Raw genomic sequence first — 17279 nt, 5'->3', positions numbered from 1 at the left:
CCAATTTTCCAAAAAGTCGTTTTGCAGTTATGTTTTCCTTTAGACACATTGATCAGATCAGTTTACTCTTCTCTATAAGACTATTCGATGAGTTTTTAAGGATTAAAAGCCAGTTCCATTTCCTCCCTTTAAGGGGGAGGTAGATTGACATATTAGCTAGAATATTTCATCACTGAAGAATTAAAAAAAAAAATGAGACCTACACGGAAGGCTCCAAAGTAAAAGAATTATTGTAATTATTAAATTGTCAGTCTCTAAAGTGAAGGATCACAGATAGCTGGAGAGTGCTTTTAGACCAAAGTGTGAATAGTTGGAATATGAAGTACGTTTCCAGTGCCACGCAGTGAAGACACAATGTGGTCTGGCTTCATCTAACATGGAATCGAGAAAAGAGAATTCCTGGGCTTAGATCGTAAGTGAATTTTGCTTCAAGTCCCATACCTAGGGCATGTTTCAATATAGTCATCTCTTTCAGTTTTATTTCTTTCAATCTCTAGAATTCACATAATATACACTGCACTCCCAAGTTTAAAGGTCAACATATCTGTGAAGTCCTTTATCTGCTTAAATGGCAAAATATCTGTTAAGGACTCTATCGGTTAGATATGTGACGTTTATTACTTTTCCCGCCATCATTATTCTGAGCATTCTTTACAGGGAGAAGGTGGTTACCTCTGCATATGGTCTGTGTATATGATGTGCTTATGGAGGATGCCAGAAGATCCATCAGAGGAAAGCCAAGTTAGATAAACAGTCTATGGAAAACTCTAGTGTATTGCCAGGAATAAATGCATGCATAGATAAACACTGAGATTTCTGACTTACTCTATCTTGAACCATGTTTCTATTAGAGGTAAAATTTGTTCTCATATTGCAATTTAAATTCATCTGTTCTCCCTTTGTTTATATGCTCAGATAAATCTTGAGAGGATATTTTATTTCAGAATATGAGGGCACATTTTTTCCCCCCAAACTAACTTAAGAAAGATAAAGATGAGGGAGGAGGGATAAGGGAGTTAATTAGCTCACATGACAAGAGGTCATGTGATTTTTTTTTTAAAGATTTTTTTTTTTTTTTAAGTGATCTCCACATCCAGTGTGGGCTCAGACTCACAACCTGGAGATCAAGAGTCCCGTGCTGTACTGACTAAGCCAGCCAGGCGCCCCGAGGCCATGTGATTTTATTTAGAACGGGTCCAGGCAGTGGTGGTTGGGAAATGTTTAACAACATACTCATTACGTTTTTAATTTTAATTCCATTATAGTTAGCATGTGGTGTTATATTAGTTTCAGGTGTACGATAACAGTGATTCAGCAGTTCGGTACTTGACTCAGTGCTCATCATGACAAGTGCCCTCCTTGGTCCCCATCACCTATTTCATGCCTCCTCTCTGGTGACCATCAGTGTGTTCTCTAGGGTTAAGAGTCTATTTCTTGGTTTGTCTCTTTCTCCTTTTTCTTCTGCTCATTTGTTTTGTTTCTTGAATGCCACACATGAGCAAGATCATATAGTATTTGTCTTTCTTGGACTGACTGACCTCAGCATCATACCCTCTACATCTGTCCAAGTTGTTGCAAATAACAAGATTTCATTCCTTTTTTATGGCTGAGTAATATTCCATCGTAGATTTGTACATCTTCTTTACACACTCACTTACATGAGGACACCTTTTGGATTTTCTGTTCATAAAACAAAATTGTACAAAGACATCAGACCTTTCACATTTGCTTCTTTTTCTTTCCAATATTTTCCTTCTAATTAGCTTAGTCTTTAGTAATTAATGTAGCTACTTATTTATCCTTCAGAGGGGATGTGATTTTCTCCCTTTTCCTCACATTTTCATGCCATTTGCCTGTTTTCCTTTTTCTATGCCTAGCTTCTCCAGCTATTTTTCTTTGAACCTTCATTGCAGCTTTTCTGGAATAAACACTATGGTGGGGTGGTGCCCAGTGTGTTTCCCAGTGGGAAGAGAGCATAATCACAGAGTCCAGGAGAATTCTGTCTTTTGAGAACTATACCTTGCTATATATAAGAAGACCGTCATTTAAAAATCTGCCCTTCAAAAAAAAAAAAATCTGCCCTTCATCTGCTGTGTGTGATGATGCTGCTATTTCATAATTGCATGGCATCCCTTAAGAACTGCCCCTCAGTTAAACTTATCCCATTTCGTAAATGGCATTCCTAGGCAGGCACAGGCTGGGAGAGAAGTGATAGTGGACTGTTGCCTGTTTCTTAGCGTTAGATAAGATGTTAATGAAAGGGTCATCAAGAAGATGAGATCTTGAAAGACTGGGTTCGCAATAAAGTAACTTTCAAAGATTCAGACCCCCTTTGGGAGCAAGAACCCTCCAGTCTTGCAGGAAGAGGGATAGAGATTTGGTTGAACTAGATAGCTGCCTGATGTCAGAATATTTGCACTTAGTTGGAATGCCTACCAGTCAGCATGGGGAGGTTTGGGAGCCTTAGTGGAGGCCTGGAAGAAGATCCATTCATCTGGATTCAGCTTTGAGCTCCAACTTTAAGGGCTTTGCACACTCCGGAACTCTATTTAGCATGACCCTAATTGTATTTGATCTGGTGACCAAAGAAATCTGGCAAAAACAGTGCAGGGGAGGACCCAGAAGAATCCCAGCCCTGTGGCTTGTGTTCTGGACTTATCTCTGACATTCTTGATTATATGTGCGTGACCCGTGGGAACTCAGGATTCGGCAGTCATGGTCAAGCAAAGATCCTATTACCTCTGTGGGACACATGAAGGTGGAGGAGACTCAGCTGCTCATCAACCCATTGTCTCATTTGGGATTAGCTTGGAAAACTAGGGCAGCACTGCACTTGCAGATGGGGATTCAATTCTGTGACAGCAGAACACAAAAAGGTGGAAGAAACAAGGTGGTATGATGGGGAATCTGTGAGGATGATAGTTGGAGCTAAACAGAGGATGATAGTTGGAGCTTTTCAGATGATGTATCAGGAATATCTATTCTTAGAAATTTTTTGCATATTTTCCTTAAAATTATTAAAAATAAAGTATTAAATACTGCTTTTTGGTTGCACATTTTATTGCTTTCTCAAAACTAGACACAGAAGAGCAAACTTTTTGTAAGAATGGAAGTATGTAAGTGTAGGTAGTGGAAAATAGCAAAGACTTAAATAGGTAAATAATTCTAGTTTTAAAAACTGAACACCTGAAACTAATATTATCAATTATATCTCAGTAATAAAAAAGAAACGACTGTTAGATGAAAGAATTATCCAGAAGAGCAATGTGTAAGTATATGAAAGGTATCAAGCATCTAAGAATAATAATAAAATAGGTGTAAGAGTTTTTTGAGATTATTTATCAAACTTTAGTAGATATTAGAGAAGACTTACATAGACATCGTGTCAATGTGTTGTAAGATCCATTGATTTGATGTCAGTTCCCTGCAAACACATTTTCTAGATTGAATGTGATCACAATAAAAATCCTAATTTTTTTTGGGGGGGGAACCTCACAAGTTAGTTCTAACACTTATATAAAAAAATGAAAGGTCAAAAATAAATGATTTCATCTTAAAGAAGAACAAGGTAGGAAAAGCTGTTCTTCCAGACATCACAATTTATTATAAAGTTATACTGAATTAAAGCAGTAGGGAATTTGTGTAGGGACAGATAAAGCATCAGAAGAAAGAGATACCAATCCACACCCATATCACTGTAAGAAGAAAAACAAATTTAATTGGAATAAGATAAGAATGGAAACATTCTGCTGTTAGACTACAAAAAAAGGGGCTAATGGAAAAGAATTTTTCATTTTTTTCATGGATGAATGACTTCCTATTTTCATCTGTGAGTTCAAGAAACTTGTGTTTGGAAGGTGCTCGTTGGTTTATGAAGGTCAAGCTCTCTGGGTTATTGAATTTAAAAGTTTCAAGAGAACAGATGTTACAGAGACTGAGTAATAAGCACTCCATCCTTAAAAGTGGGTGACATTTTTGTTTCCATTTTATAGATGAGGAAACCAAGGCCTTGAGAGGGGAGTGTTAAATAATTGGCATTTGAACTCAGATCTCACCACTTCTAAGGCCTCATAAGCTCAGTGGCTGCTACTTATCTATGATGGCACCTTCCATACCCTCCCTGTCTCCCAGAAAATAGGAAATTGCAAATGAAGTATCAGTCCATCCATACCCAGGGTTGTTTTTTTTTTTTTTTTTTTTTTTTTTTTCAGGGTTGTTTTTTTTAAGATTTTATTTTTTTATTTATTCATGAGAGACACAGAGAGAGAGAGAGGCAGAGACACAGGCAGAGGGAGAAGCAGGCTCCATGCAGGGAGCCCAATGTGGGACTTGATCCCAGGACTCCAGGATCATGCCCTGAGCCCAAGGCAGATGTCCAACTACTGAGCCACCCAGGCAGGCGTCCCCCAGATCCCTGTTGGGATCCCTGGGTGGCGCAGCGGTTTGGCACCTGCCTTTGGCCCAGGGCGCGATCCTGGAGACCCGGGATCGAATCCCACGTTGGGCTCCCGGTGCATGGGGCCTGCTTCTCCCTCTGCCTGTGTCTCTGCCTCTCTCTCTTTCTCTGTGTGACTATCATAAAAAAAGATTTTATTCTTTATTCATTTCTTGGGCCTGGTGAAGTCTAGCAATAGTGTTTGTTGCTACCCTTCCCCCTCCCTCCTTCCACTCCCTCTTTTATTGATAACACAACCCATTGGCCGGGACTTGGACTCAATTAGCTCTGTGTGTGTGTGTGTGTGTTAATATGTCAAGCATACAGAAAAGTGTAGAGAGTGTTATAAAACAGTGAAATATCTATTACCCAGCTTTGTAAAATTTGACCATTTTGATGTAATCATTTCAAAATCATTGGGCCTTTAATCAGTGAAACAAATAATTACAGGTAAAGCCGACATCCCTTGTAGTCTTAGCCAATGTTGGACACCTCCCTCTTGGCTCAGGTTGTAAGTTGATATTTGTCATGTCCCTGCATGTGTTGGTGGATATGTACACATACGTGGGAATATAGAAACAATATTTAGTATTTCTGCAAGTTTTTAACATTCCGGAGATTGGTGTACTGTGTCACACTGCACAAACTGCTTTAGCCATCAGCCCACAGAAGGCTCTCCCTTGTTCCTTCTAACTGCTGTGCCTTCCTGTTTATGTTGCAGTTTTCCCTTTCTCTACTTGGTGAATATCATCATGATGTTGCTTCTGACATTTCAGTGTCGTAGAAGAGTAGCAATGAAAAGTCTTGCTCGTGTCTCCTTGGGCACACGTGTGAGTTTTTCTAGGGTTAGAATCTCTCCATCCCATGTATGGACGTGTCTGACTTTAGTGGTTTGGGCCAAACTGTTCTTCAAAGCAGCTGTACTCAATTCTCCTCCCACCAAACACCAAATGACCATCCTCACAAACTCTTGATGTTTTCAGATGTGTTAATTTTTGCCAACCTGGTAGAGATAAGTTGTATCTGACTGCAGTTGATATTTAACTCTCTCCGATTCCTTCTAAGGATAATTATCTTTTCATGTGATTATTGGCCATTCAGGTTTCCTCTTCTGTGAATTACCCATCCTTATCTTTGCCTGTTGGATTGTTTGGCTTTTCCTTTTTTGACTTGTAGTAAGTTTTTTGCGTTTCGCTGTAAGCCTTTTTATGTGTGCATTGCCAAAACTTCTCCTAGTCTTCAGCTTTTCTTTTCACTAAGTTCTCTGCAGCACAAAAGTCTCAAATTTCTAATTAGTCATTGTTTTGGCCTTGTTTGGAAAAAAAAAATCTATGGGTTATAAATATATGCTATATTTTCTTCTAAAAGTTTTAGAGATTTATTTTTCACATGTCTTTATATTACCTAAAGTTGATTTCTGTGTATGTGGCATAGATAATTTATTTTTTCATATAGACGAACAGTTAAGCCATTTTCCCCGTTGCTGGGTAAAGCATGTCTCGCATCATGTTTCTGGCTCTCTATTCCTTTGGGCCACTCAAGTATTTCTGTGACAATATCACAATGTCTTAACTACTATGATTTTAAAATAAAATGTGGCATTCTATAGGGCATCTGGTTCTTTGTTCTTCAAGTTATTCTGACTCATTTATACCTCCATATCAATGTTCAGGGAACCTGTCAAAACGCTATGATGAACCCTTTGGGCTTTTTTATTTTATTGCAATGAATTAATATATTAATATCGGGAATATTGGCATCTTAATATCTTTCTCTACCCCTAAAATATTTTCTCTGTCTGGGTTTTCTTGTAAGCTTTGACTATTTAGACTTAGGAACATTAGAGATATTGTTCTTGTAAATGAATTGTTCTTAAAATAATGACCTAAATTTTTTTTTTTGGCATTTCTGTAGGAACACAGTTGATTCATGTGACTTGATATTTCATCGAGCAGACTTGCTAAACTCTATTCATACAGTCATCTTTGTATTTTCTATGTAACTGATTATCTCATTTGTGAAAAACAATACGTTTTTTCTTTTCCAATTCTTTTTGTTTTTTGTTTTTGTGTTTTTGTTTTTCTTACTGTTTGGCCATCACCACCAGTGCATGCCAAAAAATTGGCAATTTGTTTCATTTCTGTTTTAAAAGGGAATACTTCCATCAACAATGACACTTGCTAGTTCAATCTTTTATTAAGTTAAAGAAGCTCTCTTCAAAATCTAGATTGCCAAATCAACGTGAAAGGACACTACAATTTGCCAAACAGTTTTCATGTCTGTTGAGATGATCATTGGCCTTTTTTCTTTCCTTGAATTTGTTTGTGTGGTGAATTATATTAATAGATATTTAAGTGTTAGATCATCTTTGCATTCTGAATTAAACCCTAGTCTTACTATATAAAATTATATTTGTAGATTACATAAGTGTTCCAATATAATTATAATATGTAAATATATAAATGTATAATATATTATGGATATGTAATATATTCAGGAGCTCTTGTTTATATTCCTAAAAAAAATTGGCTATCAATTTCTTTTGTTCTTAATTTCCTTGTTTGTTCTTGTAATATAATTATGTTGCCTTCAAACAAAGATAACCAAATAAACTTTGAAAATATAAAACCAAAGGAGTAGGGGGTGCCTACCTGGCTCATTTGGTTAAGCGTCCACCCCTTGGTTTCTGCTCAGGTCATGATCTTGGGGTCATGAGATCGAGCCCTGCATCTGATGCCATGCTCAGCACCGAGTCTGCTCGAGATTCTTTCTCTCCCTCTGTCTCTCCTGCCTGCAGGTACACATATTCTCTCTCCCTCTCAAGTTTCTGAAAAACAAAACAGTAATATCAAGTAATTTTAGGGAGGTTTGGAAACAAATGGAAGGTACAGTGCTGAAGATCAGTAGCATTTAAGAGGAGAGCGGAGACACTGGAGTGAAAGCTTGCATCAAGGAAAGAGAGTTACCTTGAGGCTTCACGTCAAGTATGCATGTTAAATCTCACATTCTGGTAATCTTTGATATCCCTGGGGCTGCTCCTGCTGCCGACTGTTCTGCTGGTTCTCACCTGCGGTATTCGGTGTGCCCTTATTCTTTCAGGCGGTGAGTTTGTGTTTGGTTGGGGCTGCACAGAGGTCCAGCTCTCTGGAAAGGTCTGCTGCTCCTTAGTGCTAGGCAACGTGGAGCAGGAAATGGATGCAGATATCACATGCTCAGGACCATGGTTTGTGGTCATTCCCCTTCTGTGGCTTCACACACTTGACAGGTAGTTGAACTTCAGGTTGCAACTGTATATGATTTATAGGCTTGGGGTCATGACTCTGAAGGGAGACTTTTATCTGTTTCCTAGCCTGGAGCCTCAGCTGAGACAGACTTCCTTGTTTTCCCCAGGGCAACTGGATAGATTTTTTTTTTTTTCTCTTGGTCTCCTCTTTTACTAATAAGGAGATCTTCAAGACTTTTAGCTTAGTGATTGTTCTCAGTTCTAGCCCACAGCCCCCATCAAGGCTCAGAGCTCCTCTTCTTTCCAGTAATATTTAATGCCCTGTCTCCATAATCTAACAGTGTGCCTCCAGGGCAGCCCATTGCATTGGCTTGGGGTTCCCTTTTAACTCAAGAATGCATTGAGGATTACATTTTCTCATAACCTCTTCATCCTTTTAGTGACTTTTTTTTTTTTCATTCCTTCCTCTTAGGACCAACTCAAAATTTTCTCTTTGGAAATTTGATAAGTATAACGTTGCCCAGTTTATCTCTGCTCCTTGCCAGGGGCTGTAGCAGCTACAAAGTATTTTCACGGGTGTGCAATTTGCTTTTCATAGTTTCTCTTTACATGTGTCTACATCCTATTCACATACATTGTTACTGTATAAGAAGTAGCATCTTGTGTACCTTTTCAGGTGAACTTCCGAAAATATTGTAGTTGCCTATTCTCCACATATGGTTAGATGTTTAGCTTTTAGGGGCATGTTGGTGGCTCAGTCGGTTAAGCATCTGTCTCTTGATTTTGGCTCAGGTCATGATCTCAGGGTCGGGAGATGGAGCTCTGTGTCAGGTTCTGCTCTGAGCATGGAACCTGTTGAAGATTCTTTCTCTCTCACTCTCTGTCCCTTCCTCCCTCCCTCTCTGCCCCTGGAAGGAGGCCCCTTCCCCTCTCCCCACAAAAAGAATACTAACTTTCAAACATTTGTAGTTTCTATCAGCATTGTGACCCATTTACTAGTTCTAGCAGCAGATCATTTCAGTTTTTTTGTTTCTCATTTAAGGCTCTGAATGGGATGAGAACTATTTTTTTCTCAATAGAGACTTATGGCATTGAATTCTGTGCTCTTTTTTTTCTTTTCTTTTTTTTGGGGGGGGGAAGGGGGAAGAAATGTGTAGAAGGTCTGATTATTTAAGTTGAGGAGCTTGATTTGCAGGGGCCTTAGCATTCATACCTTACCTCGCAAATAAGAAAATCACCATCCCGAGCAGTTACGGGCCTTACCTGAAGACCAATTAGCTGTCCCCAGCACCAGAATCAGGAAGACGCATTCACTCCATTGTTGGACTTTAGCAGAAGTGGATAACTACACTTGATTTATATCATATTACTGGTCCTTTATCCAGCAGAGAGTAAAATCTCTCTTTTAGAATGTCAGCTGCATACACATTTACTTTTTTTTTTTTTTTTAAATCTAGTTACTAAATCACAAAGCTTTAATTACCAGGCTGTGAGCTTTTGCCAAGTGTTCTCTTTTCCACCTGGCCAGTGAATTATATTATTGTCTTTCAGGAGATCAAAACTCACAGCAGGTTGACTGTGAGAGGATCTGCAGCAGGCACCAGGGGTATCATTTTGGGAGCCCTCCGAGATGTGGTGTAGTGCGATGCCCTCCCCTACCTGGCATTCCGTAAATTGTGAATGCACAAATAAATGAAGTGCATAGTGAAGATGAACACCGTATGTGCCTCTTTAGAGTTCAGGTTTGGCGGAATTGTTATGACTTCTCCTGAGATCACATGATGGGTGAGGTAAACTTCGCAGATTGGGAACATCTGCTCTGCAGAGCAGCCAAGAGGCCTCCTCCCTCTGCCCCATCATCCTGAGATGTAATTGGTGGATGTGAAAAGGGCATGCGTGTGGACCTCTCTTTTTAGCATCCAGGACAATATTTTTGGAATAATCCTGTTTTATTTACATCTTTGTTCCTCGGGCAGTGCGGAATTCTGGAACTTCTTTTATTACAGAGAAATTTCAAAATACAGTGATTTGGATTTTAAGCATAACAAACTTCTAAAAAGTGTTGAGTTTTGTCTGATTACATGTTTGTTTTCCCCAGATTTCTTATGATGAATATGATAATTATTCGATGAGGTGGTTTTTAAAATTTTTGAGAAGTATTGTTATAACTGAAGTAATATGTCTTGATTCTTGAGTAATAAGAGAAAATGAACATTTACTACATACTTCTCATTTCAAGATCTTGTTGATAAGGTGATTTTAATTCCATTGAGTTATTTTTATAAGTATACTGTCAATAATTTTTGATATTTGCTTTAAGTTTTAGAACCATATGAACAGTTACTTAGATGTCTGTATTTTGGGGGTTTTGATGTTTGTTGCCACTGTTTTTGCTCTATTGTTTTGTTTTAAAGATTTTATTTATTCATGAGACACACACACACACACACACACACACACAGAGGCAGAGACACAGGCAGTGGGAGAAGCAGGCTCCATACAAGGAGCCTGATGCGGGATTGGATCCTGGGACCCCGGGATCACACCCTGAGCTGAAGGCAGATGCTCAACCACTGAGCCACCCAGGCGTCCCTTTAATGGAGATTTTGATTGCTTGTGTTCTGTCCTTTGGAATTCTATAGCAGGGGCTTGGTGATATCCTGTGTTGTTGTCTCTCTTTCCTAGATATTTCATTTGTTTGCTTTTTGTTTGTTTGTTTGTTTGTTTCTTTTAATACGTAAAGAATTTTTATCTTCACCCTTGAGATTCCAAAATCTAACCAAGCTATATGCCTAAATTTTAGGTAAAATTAATATCTAACCAAGCTATATACCTAAAATTTAGGTAAAATTTTAATTTTAATTAACTCTGTTTTGTAATTTATATAAATGCAAGCCAGTAATCTGAGATCCTTCTTCTTAAGCAGTAACTTACGTTTCAAGCTATCTTGCTGAAGCTTTGTCCTAATCTTTCTTGGTTTCCTAGATGTTTCCATCTCTGTGCATCCTTTCCTTTTATCTTTCTCATCTCTGACCTCTTCTGAGTGCTGAGTGAATTTCTTCAATATGTCTTAGACTTGCCATTTCAACTTTCTGGAATTTTTACACTTTATTTCATTGCTTAAATTGCTATGTTTAAGTCAGAAGTTGTATTTTTATCTCTTTGGTGGGCACAAGAGTGGTTTTTCAAAGATGTTCATTACTTAACCTCTAGGACCTATGAATATGCTGCTCTACTGGGTAAGGTGTGAGTCAGTTAAGGATTTTGACGTGAGGAGATTATCCTGTGTTATCCAGGTGGGCTCAGGTGTAATCACAAGTGTCCCTAAATGTGGAAATGGAGGCAGTAGGCAGGAAGAGTCAGTATTAGAATGATGCAATATGAAGAAGACTTGATTGGCTATTGCCAGCTTTAAGGATGGAAGGGGCCCGAGAACCAAGGAATGTGGACAGTCTCTAGAAAAACACAAGAAAAACTCACCCTAGAACCTTTGGAAAGGAACACAGCTCTGCTAACACCTTGATTTTAGCTCAGTGAGAGACCCCTTGTGGACTTCTCACCTCCAGGACAAAAAAAAAATTAATAAACTTATGTTTAAGCTGTGTAGTAATTTGCTACAGTAGCGTTAGGAAACTATTACAATCTCCATGTAGCTTTTACTGGCTATTTTTGTTTGTTTGTTTATGATGGCTTTTTCTATTTTCACTGCTAGTACCCTAACAATGTACATTTGAAAATACAAATCAGAAATATCCTATAATTTAATCTTTTTCTTTTTACCTTATTCCCCTCTATCCCCCACCCCCCCAATAAATCTGCTCAAGGGGAGGTGTTTTCTTGTTCTTCGGAATGGTCCTCTCCTTTTGAGGTTGCGTGTTTGTCTTACTGTATTCGATCTTTTTTTTTTTTTTTTTCTGTTGCTGTATCCTTATAGGCAAGACTGTCTGAATGTGTTATAGTCCATCAGAGTTGAGTTAGAGTCTCCCAGAGCTTGATTGGGGTTTCTGCCTAAGGCCCTTGGGGCCTGAAGAAGTGAGGAAAGGGTAGTTGGCAGCTCTGCCTGGGTCTCCTTCACTTATATTCCAGGCCTGCTGCTTTTAGCAGATAAAAAAGAGAGGAGATTTTATTCTTCTTTCAGTTCAGTCCTGTTAACACTCAATCTAGCTGACATCCCTCTGACTTTTTCTCAGGCATATCCTACCCTTACTGTTTTCATTCGGGTCATATTTCGTGCTGTCTCAGTATTGCGCTGGCAATTTTTATGAAGTATAACGTCCTTACCCAGAATTCTCTTAGTTTAGAATTTTAATTGAGATTACCCTTATGTACAATTTAGCTCAATTTTCTCATTTCACAGATGACAAAACTGGAGTTCAGACAATCATGTAAGTTAGGTCATTAAATGTGGCATGGTGTTTACTATTCAAGTTTTTGAGAGATAAGAGATGGCAGAGGGCTTGGACACCTGCCACTTGCTGATGCAATATATGGGATACCACCAGGGAATATCCATCAGTTTTCTTCTTTTGGTATATTGTGGCTTCAAAAGACCATTTACCCTTTTATGTTTTCACCCTTGACTGGTTAGTTTTTCTGTGTTGGTAAAAGTGAAGAAGCTGCACATGCCATCTCTTAACTTTGTAGCAGTTGATGTTTGGAAGTTGGAATGCTGTGAAAAACTATGTGGTTGGTATTTGATTTAAAGATCTACTTGCTCAGAGAAAGTAAATGGCTATAGGGACTAAAAGAAAGAAGAGAGTTTTACATTTATAGGTAATACATTTTTTTGGTATATTGTATGTATATCCTTTGGAGAAAGGAAACTTGTAAAGTCTAAACATTTCTGGAAATTAATTTATTAATGTAGCCAATATATAGTGGGCATCTAATCTAACCATTGGATGCTATACAACAACAAACAAGAAAGTCAGACTCTCTGTTCTCATAGGAAGTGTTAATTGAGCAATTATTATACAGTGTGCTAAGTGTTGTTGTGGGATAATTGTAGTAGAAGACACCTTGCTTAGACTTGAGAATGTCTATGAAACTGACTATGAAGAATAACCTTTCAACTGCATGAAGAATGAGAACAGGGGAGCCAGGTGAAAATTGAGGGAAGGTTGTTCTAGGCCAGTGGGACTCAAAGTGTGGTCTTTGGACCAGCAGCATCAGTGTCACGTGGATCCCCATTTTACATCTCCTGAACCAGAAGCTTTCAGGATGTGGCCAGAAATCTGTTTTAGAAACCCTTCAAGTGATCCTGGTAGAGGAAACCACTGTTCTGAGAACCAGAGATGAGGGAGAGCACAACATGTTGTGTAGGGCTGAAGCGGAGAGTTGGAAGTCATTAATAGTTTGAGGTGAGGCTGGAGGGCAGGTGAGGCCTGATAAGGTGGTTGAAGAGTATAGATTTTTATCTTAAGTGCACTTGTAAGCCATTGAAGCATTTTCAGTAGAATAGCTTGGTCAACTTTGTCTTTTGGAAAGATCACTGGAGAGAGGAGCTTGGTGCTGGGTAGAAAGAACACTTAGGAAACCACCATAGTAATAATGCTGGTGGTCACGAAGGTGGAATAAAGTAGACCAGTTGAGTAGACGCTTAACAGGGAGAGTATGGGAAAACCAGACCCCTTGTGCTCCAGAAGTCCTGAAGTTGAGGTTAGACATCATGAATTTAGCCTTGGTGTCGGTATGGAATTGGCAACAAACTGCATTCATCCAAAACTGGTGTTATTCTTTATTCTAAGAAACTGTAATGGAAGTACACTGGGACAAGTAGACGAAAAGAGGAAGGTGCCCTCTTCCTTACCTGAAGTTAAAAAATTCAAGGTCTGAAAACTGAAGATTTTTTCATATTTCACTTAGTGGCAAAACCAGTGCAGAATGAATTTATGAAATTTAGTGTATATATGAATATATTTTGCTAAAGAAAATAATGTGTATGATTATAGAACAAGGCTCCAAATTTTGATGGAGATATTACATTTTCCAAGGATTATCTACTGTGTAACTGTTCTTAAGGCCAGAAAAAAATTGAATTCTGAAGGATCTGACCTCAGAATCTTCGAGAATGTGTTCCTGTATTAGAAAGAGGTTGAACCAAAAACTAGGAAATCTAAGCTATATAAGGAAAAAGGAGAAGATGGGGAGAGCACTCCAGTGGGGGAAAAGTGGGATGCTTAAGGAAATAGGTGATTTCAAAGAACTGATGTACTGGGGATCAAATGAGAAAATTGGAGAATTGGGAAGTGTGGTGAGTAATTAAAATGTCTCACTTATTTCCAAGGATGACAGTTCTGAGTGGTTACGAAGTTCAGGGTGTGACCATGGGAGTGGGCAGCTGAGTTATAATGGAATAGAAGGTCATTAGAAACGAGGTCAAGAAACTGAGAGGCAAGAAAATTAGATGACTGGCAAGATTTGGGGTGGAATGGGATGCAACAACCCAGGTTCTCAGATCTCCAAAGAATGAGACTTTTTGGAAGGTACAAAAGATACCCAGATGTGTAAGACAAGGTCTTCACTCTTTTCTTGGGCCATGATCTCCTTAAGGAACAGACAGCTGATAAATAATGATGCTCATGGTAAGTGTAATGATAGAAACATAATCTAAAAGCTCTTAGAGTCTAAATGAGGAGAGACTAGATGTCTGGACAAGTCAGAAGACTAACCATTTAATAAACATTTCACACTGTTTGGGAAGGTTCAGTGTTTGATAAACATTTACATACAACCTATGGATATTCGATAGAACATTTGATCAAAAATAGTGATTAAAACTCAGATTTGCTAAGTCATCGATTAAACATACAAGATAAAAAGAAAAAGGATATGAGCAGTCTTAAATTCCTGATTTAGGAGTCTCTCAGACACACTCAGGGCTTTGGGAAAAGTGATTTTATTCTCTCCGATGTGAAATTTTCTCATTTCTTCTATATATTTTTATTTCCTCATTTTATTTTAAACAGTTTTATTGAGCACCTATATTCTGTTGTAAACCTGCTCAGTCCTTTTTGGACTCAAGTGAGTATAATTAATAAATGAGTATATCCTAATTGATGCTGAAAAATAAGAAAACACATAATAAAACATTATCACTTCACATTCTAGCAAAACTTGAAGTACACTTCACTTTTTTTGTAGAGCGGTGCCAAAGTGTCAACTGCTCTTCGGAGGTTACATTAGGTAACGTATTTCTTATGTCCTCCAAAGAGAAAAAAGTTCTCAAACGTCATAGATGGGTTAACAAATGCTATTCTGGGGATAAGGAGTCATGGGGGTAGACAGTGCTGACCACAGGAATGTCGAACAGCAAATGCTGGCTTTGGGCAAAGAAGCTTTGATGCATAGTGACCTCTTTGAAATGTTGGTACTGATGGTCCTTGTGGGGATTTGCACTACAAACTGTCACAGATCGAACATACTATGTGAGAACAGAAATGCAGAATAATGGAGCAATAATACCCCATCCATAAACCAACTATGTTTACGGATTCCCTAAATAACAGGTCAAAATAGGTATCACTATGGTAAATATTCCAATTGCAATTCTCTGCAAAATTTTCATCTGTCTCATGTATTTTAAGCAAGATTTCTGGGTCATGTGGCTTTTCTCGTAGACCTCAGTGACATGCAACCACCAAGCACAGACCTTGTCATTTGTTTAACTCCAGCTGTCTTTAATCTTGAGGACAGTAATACAGTGTAAAGCCTTGGGGTTTCAACATAATAATAGAATATTATGCAGGATCAGATTTTCAGATTCTTTGCTTTTTTTTTTTTTTTTTTTTTTTGCCACATTTACCATACTATACGTCTTTAAATTTGGATCTGTGGGTTTCTTTTCTTTCTTTTTCATCTTTCTTCCTTTCTCTTTTAGTTCACAGCCATGAATGAACCACAGTGCTTCTACAATGAGTCCATTGCCTTCTTTTATAACCGGAGTGGAAAGTATCTTGCCACAGAATGGAACACAGTGAGCAAGCTGGTGATGGGACTTGGAATCACTGTCTGTATCTTCATCATGTTGGCCAACCTACTGGTCATGGTAGCAATCTATGTCAACCGCCGCTTCCATTTTCCTATTTATTACTTAATGGCTAATCTGGCTGCTGCAGACTTCTTTGCTGGGTTGGCTTACTTCTACCTAATGTTCAACACAGGACCCAACACTCGGAGGCTGACTGTCAGCACGTGGCTCCTCCGCCAGGGCCTCATTGACACCAGCTTGACGGCATCTGTGGCCAACTTACTGGCTATTGCAATCGAGAGGCACATTACAGTTTTCCGCATGCAGCTCCACACACGGATGAGCAACCGGCGGGTGGTGGTGGTGATTGTGGTCATCTGGACTATGGCCATCGTTATGGGTGCTATACCCAGTGTGGGCTGGAACTGCATCTGTGATATTGAAAATTGTTCCAACATGGCACCCCTCTACAGTGACTCTTACTTAGTCTTCTGGGCCATTTTCAACTTGGTGACCTTTGTCGTAATGGTGGTTCTCTATGCTCATATTTTTGGCTATGTTCGCCAGAGGACTATGAGGATGTCTCGGCATAGTTCTGGACCCCGGCGGAATCGGGATACCATGATGAGTCTTCTGAAGACTGTGGTCATTGTGCTTGGTAAGTTTTGTCTTGACTGTTAACTTACTTTATGAGTTATCAGTGTCTTCATATAAACCATATTCATTTATGATAGTGGTAGACAACCGATGAGCATGCAGAAATTACAAGGGCATGAGGCACTTCATAGCAAATGTCTGTGAAGAAGTCAGCATGCAAGTCTTCCTACCATCATAGATTGGTTTTGGAGAAATGTCTCAGTGATGTACTATAAAGGATGATGATGTGAAAGAGGTCATTAATGAATTTAGCTATCAAGTATCGAAAATACCAGCTTTCAAAAGGTTTCCTTACAGCCCAAATTGTGTTACTTTTGCCTTATAAATCTTCATTACAGCTTTTCAGATAGTAAGTGCTTTGATATAATATGAATGTTTTCATATATAGTTATTTTTATGAGACTGTTTCTAAATAAGTTATCTTTCACATTCTGTAGTTGTTACTACATACATGGAGGTAATAGTACCATGTTTTTTGGTTTTTGTTTTTGTTTTTGTTTTTGTTTTTAGTACCATGCTTTCATATAGATTTGCTGTGCAAAATGGATTGGAATTAATAGCATTCTATGAATATCTTTATGGAAACTTATATTTTCATTAATTTTATGTTTTTAGTGGTGGAAATTCATATTTTAAGGTGAAGAGCAAGATTTTATTTTATATACACTCAGATAACTTTTGCCTTTGTTATTTTTCTTAGAGGTGAACCCATGGTAATAATCAGGGGAAGATATTTATTTATTTATGTACCCAGAAGATAGTCCTGAGCATCTAATACATTCCAGGCCTTCTGCTGACTCCTGGTGAGGTACCCAAGAAGAGGACAGGCACAGAACATTTCTTTTTGAGCTTAGAGTTCCTGTTTTAAAAGTTCACCCAGGGTGGGTACCTGGATAGTGTAGTTGGTTAAGCATCTGACTCTTGGTTTCAGCTTGGGTGTGATTTTGGGGGGCATTAGGTCGAGCCCCGTGTTGGGTTCCATGCTTAGTGTGGAG

The 17279-nt window shown here is 38.6% G+C and overlaps 1 protein-coding gene across 6 annotated transcripts in view; it reads left to right on the top strand.

Annotated features, from left to right (window-relative positions):
- The window catches only part of LPAR1 (lysophosphatidic acid receptor 1), a 131958-nt gene that overhangs the window by 60302 nt on the left and 54377 nt on the right, over window positions 1–17279 (top strand). For all 6 annotated transcript variants that reach the window (XM_025433398.3, XM_025433399.3, XM_025433401.3 and 3 more), the window contains exon 3: window positions 15538–16285. In XM_025433398.3, the coding sequence (XP_025289183.1) occupies window positions 15538–16285 (748 nt within the window). The remainder of the gene's footprint in view (window positions 1–15537; window positions 16286–17279) is intronic.

Source organism: Canis lupus, chromosome 11 (assembly GCF_003254725.2).
Source record: "Canis lupus dingo isolate Sandy chromosome 11, ASM325472v2, whole genome shotgun sequence".
NCBI lineage: Eukaryota > Metazoa > Chordata > Mammalia > Carnivora > Canidae > Canis > Canis lupus.
The sequence above is the reverse complement of the archived record's forward strand: the minus strand, read 5'-3'. Positions and strand labels throughout refer to the sequence as shown.